This window comes from Galeopterus variegatus, unplaced genomic scaffold (assembly GCF_000696425.1).
Source record: "Galeopterus variegatus unplaced genomic scaffold, G_variegatus-3.0.2 Scaffold7712, whole genome shotgun sequence".
In the NCBI taxonomy this organism is placed as follows: domain Eukaryota; kingdom Metazoa; phylum Chordata; class Mammalia; order Dermoptera; family Cynocephalidae; genus Galeopterus; species Galeopterus variegatus.
This window is the reverse complement of record NW_007733823.1, coordinates 19,048-28,088: the sequence shown is the minus strand read 5'-3', so window position 1 is coordinate 28,088 and position 9,041 is coordinate 19,048. Positions and strand designations below refer to the sequence as shown.

The window sequence follows — 9,041 nt, the reverse complement described above, 5'->3', positions numbered from 1 at the left end:
GGATCTCCAGAGGAAGAAAACCTCTCACAACACTCTGAGAGCATCTAATGAACATGGCAGTTCAGTGTTTGCTGCTAACAACCCTGGAAACCTGCCCACATGGACAACAAGATGCTCTGGAGACCCCCTGCCAATCTTACTGATTTCCGCATCCCCAGCTTCCAGGGAGGTGGCTGGCGGAAGGGGGGCTCAGGAAATGTGGGAGAGGGAGGAAGGAACTCAGCCCCAAGGGCAGCCCAAGCCCAGGTCCCTCTGGATTTTAAAGGGATCTCCAGAGGAAGAAAACCTCTCACAACACTCTGAGAGCATCTAATGAACATGGCAGTGCAGTGTTTGCTGCTAACAACCCTGGAAACCTGCCCACATGGACAACAAGATGCTCTGGAGACCCCCTGCCACCGCCCTGTGGGCACACAGCACAGGTGGGGGCTGGGCCGAGGCTGCAGGGGGGGATGCCCATGGCAGGGAAGGGGCAGGTCGAATGCCCACTCAGACCCCCAGTCAGGGCCCAGTGAGGGCTCTGGGGGGACCTCTCAGGACCTCATTCCCAGGCAGCCCTACCCACAGCTCCTGGCTGACCACGAGCCTCTACCTCCCAGCCTCCATTCCCTCTGCTAAATCTGCGCCATGCCTGGGTTTTCCTCATCCCAGAGAGGAATGAGGCCGCGCATCACCACCACCAACATGGCCCAAGGCCTGGGAGCTGACCCGGCCACTGAGGAGATCGTGGCCTTACAGAGCATTACCCCTGCAGCCCCACAGCCCTCGAGCAAGCCCTGAGAGGCAGGCTCTGTCACCCTCTTGACAAGTGGGGAAGCTGAGACTCAGGGAGGCTCAGTGACTAGTCTGGGTTCCCTCAGCCAGAACCAGGCAGCCCCAGGATCCAAGCTCCTTTCAGAAGCTTGGAGCTGAAGGAGGCAGGATGCCCCCAGGGACTCCAAGTGAGAACCAGAGGCCTGATGTTGCCACCAAGTCACTGAAGTCACTGAAGGAGGCTCGGGACAAGTTCCTTCCCCTCCCTGGGCTCCAGTTTCCCTATTTGTAAAATCAGGAACTTAGACAAGACAAGCCCTAAACTCCTCCTGACTCTGATGTTCAAGGTGTAATTCCTGCTTTTAACATTCCAGGGGGCCCAGAACAGAGGGACCCCCTGCAGTGGGGGAGGCAGGAGTCAGTCTTCCCTGAGGGCAGACTCAGAACTGGCTGAGACCACATGGGCATTTGGCGCCCTCTCCTGGGCCATCCTGGTGCACCTCATTGCCGGCTCCAGAGAAGACACCCAGGCCTAGCCCCTTACGAGGAAACTGAGGCAAGGCAGGGGTGTCAGGGGGCCTGCCTTCTACCCCCGAGTGGGGCTGGCTGATGAGCTTGGATCTGATGTCCCATACTGGCTGTGTGACTCTGGGCAAGTCGTTGTCCCTCTCTGGGCCTCAGTTTCCCCAGCTATTAAACAAGGCAGAGATGAATGAAAAGATGTCAGCTCCGTTAGAGGGGCCCCAGATCGGGGGTGTTTCCCAGCTATGCTGCCTGGAGCTGGGGGTGGGGGGGTAGCTCACCGATATCTTAGTGAAGATGGACAGCAACAGGGACAGGACGGACAGGTACATGCGTATCCGCTGGCCTCCGAAGCGCTTCTGAATGTATTCAGGCAAGGTGACGATCTGGGGAGACCCGGGGGCAGGGGGCAAGCATGTCAGGGCAGGGGCCCATCCCAATCACTCTGCCTCTCCCCTGGCACATGAAGCAGTCGTGGGCCTCTGGAGAACAAGGCCAGGCCACTTACTCATTACAGCCCCAGCACCAGCCTTAAATTCCAGGCTGAGGTCTGACTGTGTCCAAAGAGTTTTAGGCAGGGGGGGTGGCATGCTGAGAATGGCTCTTCAGGCTAAGACAAGGAGTGGAGTGGAGGGGCCACAGCTGGGGACAGTGGGACAAGTTTGGAGACTGTTATGACAAATCCAGATGAGCTGCAATGAGGCTGGATGCGGCGTGGCCATGAGGGGAAGAGCAGGGGATTGACCAGGAGAGATCCAACAAGAGGAAGCGACTGGACTTAGTGGCTAGTGGGACAAGTTTGGAGACTGTTATGACAAATCCAGATGAGCTGCAATGAGGCTGGATGCGGGGTGGCCATGAGGGGAAGAGCAGGGGATTGACCAGGAGAGATCCAACAAGAGGAAGCGACTGGACTTAGTGGCTGCACTTCTGGGGTTGGAGGAGTGGGCAGAGTCGAGGATGGTGTTGCCCAGGGGTGTTGCCCAGGTGTGCAGCCTGTGTTCACAGGTAGATGGAGCATCATCCCCAGGATGCAGCATGCAGGGCAGTGGAAACCAGTCAAGGTGCCCACGCCGAGGTCTGAGGGGGTCCTCCTTACTGGGTCGATAGGAATGTTACCCAGCCCTGAGTTCACCATCTTGTGACGTGAGGCCATGGGGTCCTGCCCATCACCACCAACAATCTGGCCCAAAGCCCAGCTCCCAGCTGGCGTGCCCCAGAGCAGACTCACCTCAGAAGATATATAGATGGGCAAGAACACCCACGCCAACGCCAGCAGCACGTATGTGGCCTGTGGGGACAGAGGCAGCTGAGGACCATGGGCTCAGCTCCCATAGTCCCAGTCCAAAGACACAGCAGGACACACATGGGACTAGCAGTCTACAGGTCTGGCTTTCCCCAGCCCCTCCTGACTTGTCACAACAACCCAGGTCAGCCCTTTCCCCTCTCTGGGGCTTCTGTGGATAGTTGATCTGGGCTGAGCTACCCAGCACTTCGGTATTCTGAAGACCAGCCTTGCCCAGGAGCACCACTGCACAGAGCCTGCCTGGACATCAGCTGGCACCAGTTGCTGGGAGCTGCCCCAACCAGGGGTCAGCCGATCGAGGTTGCTGCCCGCTGCACCAGCCCTCCCACAGGCTGTGCCGTGTTCGGGGGGCTCACATGCATCTCAAAGCCTGCCACAGCCACGCCTCCAGCTGCGCCCGAGCCCGCCAGTCCAATAAAAAGCCCAGAGCCCTCGCTGCTGGCAAAGAGGGAGGCTCCGATCTGGAGGAGAGAGGGAGAAACATGTCAGCAGCAGGCCCACCGTGCAGGCCCCACCTCACACGTGAGGAACCCAGGCTCAGGGGTATGAATTGGTGTCCCCACAGCTGCCTGCACAGCTTCACACAATTTCCAGCAGCCCATCCCTACACCCCGAGCTTGGGGGCCTTCTGCCAGCCTGGCCTATGACCTTGGATGAGGAAAACACAAGAATTGACCTTAGGGATGCAGGTGCTGGCTGACCTAGAGGTCAGATGCAGCCCATGGACAGAGGGGTGTGAGAAGTCAGGGTGCACTCACCGGCCACCACCTCATGTCCCGGCCTGCCAGGAAGTAGCCGCTCACCGTGTTCCTGCTGGCCTGACAAGAGGTCTGCATGAACAGAGAAGGAGAGACAGGGAATAGGAAGGAGCTTGTGCCTTGCTGGTGGGAATGCAGAATGGCAGCTGCTGCGGAAAAACGGTGTGACGGCTCCTCAAAAAGTTAAGCATGGAATTACCACGTGACCCAGCAATCCCACTCCCTGGTATGTACCCCAAAGAGTTGAAAACATGTCCACACAAAAACTTGTGCAAGAATGTTCGCAGTACCGTTACTCATGATAGCCAAAAGTGGAAACAACCCAAATTGCTGATAAATGAGTAAACAAAATGTGGTACAGCTATCAAAAAGAATGAAGTTCTGACACATGCTACAATTCAGGTGAACCTTCGAAACATTATGCTGAGTGAAAGAAGCCAGACACAAAAGGTCACACAGCGTGGGTCAAATGTGGGCCCCAAAAGTTCATGTATCGGAAACTTGATCTCCACTGTAACAGTGGTGAGAGGGTGGGAAATCCAATTATAGTATTTGAAAGGTGGGGCCTTTTAGAGGTGGATTGTGAGGACTGTGCTCTGAAGGATGGATGATCCATTCATGCAGTAATGGGTGTGGTTCTGCCAGCTGTATACAGAGGGTGAATGAGGTTACTCTCTCTTGCTCAGCCATTCCTCGCCACGTGACACTCTGTGATGTCACCCAGAAGGTGGCCCTCACCGTAAGTGCCCACGGCCTGTTGATTGACTTCCCAGCTTCCAAAACTGTAAGAAATAAATTTTGTCTCTTTGTAAATAACCCAGTTGTTCAGTTGTTCTGTTATAAGCAACAGAAACAGACCAATACATAGTGTCTAATTCCATATAAAATGTCCAGAATGAGCAGATTAGTTGTTTCCAGGGGCTGTAGGCAACTGCTAATAGGCACAGGGTTTCCTTTTGGGTGATGGAAATGTCTGGGAGCTAGATAGAGGTGATGGCTCACAACATTGTGAATGTACTAAATGTCATGAATTGTATACTTTAAAATAGCTAAAATGGTAAGTTTTGTGTTATGTGGGTTTTACCTTAATTAAAAAAGAAAGAACAGAAGCAGTCAGTTCCCCACGCCTGGCCGGTCACCCAGCCCCTGGCCCAGCAGCCACTCCTCCAGGTTCTCATTTGCTTACTTGGAGCATCGCCCGGGCCCCTGTGTGGCAAGCGCTAGGTCAGGGGAACTGGTGTGGCCTTGGCCGCCCTGGGGGGGCTTTTGGTCTAGGGGAGGAAAGGACACAGACAAATGGTAAGCCGGTGACCACGGGTACTGCGGCCACTGCCATCGACTAAGGTGGCAGTACCAGCCCCTGAGCCTGGCTCCTCCACGCTACTCCCGTTCTCTGAGCCTCCAGACAGCCTCAAGACAGTCCCTGTGGGCCTTGAAAGTCAAGTTTCGACCTCCGTGAGACCATCCCACAGCAAGCAACTGAGCCAAGCTTTCCTTTTTGCCTCTTGATGAGGACCTTGAACCCAGAGATGTGAGAGCCCTTCAGGCTTTATTTCTTACTTGAAATATATAAATACTTATATAAATATTTATATATATATTTTTTTGGTGGCTGGCCAGTTCAGGGAACTGAACCCTTGGCCTTGGTGCTGCAGGGCCACACTCTAACCAACTGAGCTAACTATCCAGCCCCTATTTATATTTCTGATACATTTCAACAAGTATCACTCGTGTATTCCTGCACGCCCTTTGTTTGGGGAGAGTATAGAATTTTGTCCTCCATGTGTATGGAATAAAATATCTGAAATCAGAATGCCTGGGAGTAAAATCCTGGTTCTTCTGCTTCCTGGCCATGGGATCTTGGGCAAGTTAATTAACTGATGTGCCTCAGTTTCCTCATCTGTAATGCAGGCTTGATAAGTTCTTCCCTCACAAGGTTTTTATGCCGTGTAATCAGGCAACACATAACACACCCAGAAGCATGCCTGGTGCCTGGTAAGTGTTCAATAAGGGTCAGTGATTCTGTGGATTTTTTCAAGCCCCCATTTAGTGCTATCTGGATGAGAGATATTGAAAAGATGTCCAATTGAAAACAGGAGAAATTTGAAAAGCGGCCCACAGGAGGTATACTTAGATATATGTTTTGTGTTTCTTTTTCACAACATACCTAAGGCTGGATCACAAACTATCAATCGATCTTCCTTACCTTAATTGCCTGCCCTATACTCAATATGACTAAGCCTCATTGTCTGAACCCACCATTCAAAGCTTCGATGTGGCTCCCACCTGCCTCTCCAGCTTCAGCTCCCGCCACTGTGTGTGTGCTGTGATTCTGCTCTACCCAGTGTAGCACAGTCTGAGGACTTTCACAGTCATGGCCGGGATGGCTGTGTCCCGCTGTTTAGGCTGTGCACTGCACAACTCCAAAGCAGCTCTGATCATAGTCCAGTCTTTTTCCTAACCTTCTTAGCTTTCACGACTATCCTGGGTATTGCCAGGTGCCTCCTTATGTCCTTTCCCTTCTTAAATTGGCCTTGTTTTTCCCAGCAGTTGGCTTGGGTGGTCCCGATCTCTAGCTCCGGGGACCCTGAGTCATCTAAGCCACAGAGTCTATTACATTCCTTAGCTGTTGTGCCTGGCCTCCTTGGAGGTGAATGAAGAAGCTGGGGCTCTGAGGGCTGCTGGTGGACACATATACCTGGTTAATATTCACCAAGTGCCGCCTGTGGCTGAGTTGGTTCTGACTGATTTACCTGTATGAGGTTTTTAGTCCTCAAAACAGCCTCATGAAGTAGGTACCATGATCATCCCCAAGTTCATGAGGAAACCAAGGTTCTCAGAGGTGAAAGGACACCCAGCTAGTAAGTGGTAGAATGAGGATTTGAACCCTCAGGACATGAGGGAAACTAGGCTTGGGTCAAAACCACACATGAGTGAAGGCTGAAAAAACTGCAGTGAGGTATAGCCATAGACTGTGAATTCCTGGATCACACTGCACCTGAAGCCTTCCCTATTGCTGGACTTTTCTGTATGGACACTATTACACTTCCTTCATTGTTAGAGCTCATTTGAAAGTGGTTTTCTGTCACTCATTAACAAATTCCTTACATCTCCTCCTTAAAGGCTCTGCCCTGGGCGCTCCCAGCCCCACCTTCGAAGCATCTTTGCAGGGCTGACCTGCCCAGCTTGCTCTGCCTGACTCTGGGCTGCGAGCACCTGGTGCTGTTCCCTGTGGGATGCGGCTCCAGCACCCCCGTCTGGGCCTGTTATTCTCTGGATGTGCTCACTGCTCTCTGGCCGGCTGCACCCAGCTGGGCCAGCCTGGCCTGCTGGGAGGGACAGGGCAGAACTCCTACAGCCCTACTGCCTGGGCCACCAGCCTGCAAACAGGAAGGCTGGGCTGGGAGAGGTGGGTCCCCGCAGCAAGGGCAGATGGCCTGAGTTACTGGGTGGCAAAGGGCCTGGCCTCAGATGCCCAGACATCTACCTCACACGTGCATTTCCAAGTAGACACTCCATCCACACTGCCCAGAAAGGCCTTCTCTCCCTTCCTCTTCCGCTCCAGACCTTGCTGACCTCCAGCCCCAGCTCTCCCCTCACTTTCTCCAGAAAGCCTCTGCTGCCCATTCTGTCCCATGTGGGCACCCCACTACCCTGCATTCCTAGCCACCAACTCTCACAGAATACGGCACGCCACAGTTTGCAATAGATTTCCACATCCATGGGTACCTTGCTCCTTGGAACAGCCCCAGAAAGTGAGCTGCACAGACATCCACGCTGTGTGTTGGAGGAGACTGAAGCCCAGAGAGGTTAAGGAACTTGCTTCAAGTACACAGAGCAGAGCCAGGTCTGGAACCCAGCCACCCCAATGGCCGGCACTCAGCTACTTGTAATTTAATATTGAATCACATAATAATTAATTTCAATCACTGCTGCTGCTACCACGACAACCAGTACTACCATGGCAACCAGTACGACCACGACAACCAGTACGACCATGGCAACCAGTGCTACCACGACCACCAGTACTACCATGGCAACCAGTACCACCACGGTAACCAGTATGACGACGACAACCAGTACTACCATGGCAACCAGTACCACCACGGTAACCAGTATGACGACGACAACCAGTACTACCACCGCTTCTACCACCTCTACAGCCACCATCAGCACCACCACCACTCCTGGCACCATTACTACCGTAGAGCCAGTGGTGGCAGCAGGCTCCAGTCTCGTGCGGGCCCCTTTGGCAGGAGACCTCACCCTGTGAGGTAGGTGGTGTCCGGGAGAATGTGAAGACTCGGGGCCACCAGCCTGGGGACGTGCGGTGCCAAGGAGGTGGGGCCGGCCTCTCCAGGCCCGAGTCACGAGCCGTGAACTGAGCGTGGCTGGCGGGCCGTGCCCACCTTCCAGTCAGGACGCCTCCAAGGCCGGCACAGCAACAGACTGAAGAGGAGCAGCCTCCCTCTCTGTGCAGGGCCTGGGTCCACCGGGCAAGCCCCAGCTGCCCCGAGCCCCGGCTTCTTCACCCGCACACAAGGCTGCCCTTTTCCGGGGCTGTGGACTGGCCGGGTCCTGAGCAACTGCCCGGCCTCGTGCCTGCGCCGGAGGCCCCAGCGCCCCGGGAATCTGTGCGTGGGGTCCAGTCACTTCTCTCTCTCTCATCAAGGGAGGGAAGCTGGCTGATGAGCGAGGGTTCGGCCTGCGGGACGGGGGTCCACCGGGAGCTTGTTCACTGCGGCGATCCCCAGGCCCCGCGTGCTCCTCCCCAGCTCCCCCAGCTCAGGGTGTGGCTGGGAATCCCTGGGATTCCATTGCTCAGGCAGGCGATCACCTCGGGGGCGTCTGACACTGTGGACACTGAGACCAGCGGGGCGATGTGCCCACCCCGGGCCCCCTCCGCTCGCCAGAAACACGAGCCCCATTGCTGGTTAGAGAGACCTTCCTCCTCCTCCTCACTTGGCACATGGAGAAGCCGTTGCCCAAAGAGAGAAAGAGGCTTGGTCCAAGTTTCCAAGCGAATCGACCCCAGGCTGGGAGGAGGACCCCAGCAGTCATCAGGCCACCAGTTGAGATCAATGCCATGCTGCAGGGACAGCCGGACCCCAGTTCCTGTCCCAAGCGCCCACCCGGAGAGCCCACATGGCCGGCTCCACGGCTCTCTCACCCATATGCCCACGGCCAGGTTGAGGGCAAAATACACGGTGATGATGATGATGTCAGCGATGCTCAGCTGCTGCCCTGGAGCGTGGAGGTCGCTGGTGGAGTTGCCAGCCATGGCCATGCTGCAGCAGGCGTCAGCTCCGAGCTGGGGGAACTGAGGAGCAGACCAGGCCGGAAGGGCTTTCCGGCAGGGAACTAATTGATCATTAAACTGAGCGGGACGGTGGCACCTCCAGCCCATGAAGTGACTGCGTGCAGAGCAACTGCTTCCAAGTGTGGCATCTTGGCCCCGGCGGGGCACCAGTTCCAGAGCACGGGAGTGGCGGGGAGGACCGGGGAGATGGGAGTGTCCTAAACCCAGTGGGGGCTGGGGAGGTAAAGGGAGTTCAGGGAATGCAAAGACAACGCCAACAGTCCCAGGAAGGAAGGGCTGAGTTGCCTACTGGGTGGCCTGACCCACGTTTAGTTTGTGTAAGAAGCAGGAGCACCGGGATGGACGCCTCACCTCGGACGGCACTGCTGTCACAGACAGCCAT

The 9,041-nt window shown here is 55.3% G+C and overlaps 1 protein-coding gene across 1 annotated transcript in view; it reads right to left on the bottom strand.

The window, feature by feature from the left end:
* The window catches only part of SLC5A10 (solute carrier family 5 (sodium/sugar cotransporter), member 10), a 59,425-nt gene extending 50,793 nt beyond the window's left edge, over nt 1–8,632 (bottom strand). Inside the window, exons 1-5 of the mRNA XM_008592253.1 lie at nt 8,510–8,632; nt 3,340–3,411; nt 2,938–3,042; nt 2,507–2,566; nt 1,557–1,661 (exon numbers count right to left, since the gene is read on the bottom strand). Coding sequence (XP_008590475.1) covers nt 1,557–1,661; nt 2,507–2,566; nt 2,938–3,042; nt 3,340–3,411; nt 8,510–8,626 — 459 coding nt within the window. The 5' untranslated portion in view covers nt 8,627–8,632. The remainder of the gene's footprint in view (nt 1–1,556; nt 1,662–2,506; nt 2,567–2,937; nt 3,043–3,339; nt 3,412–8,509) is intronic.
* Nucleotides 8,633–9,041: the final 409 nt, after the last annotated feature.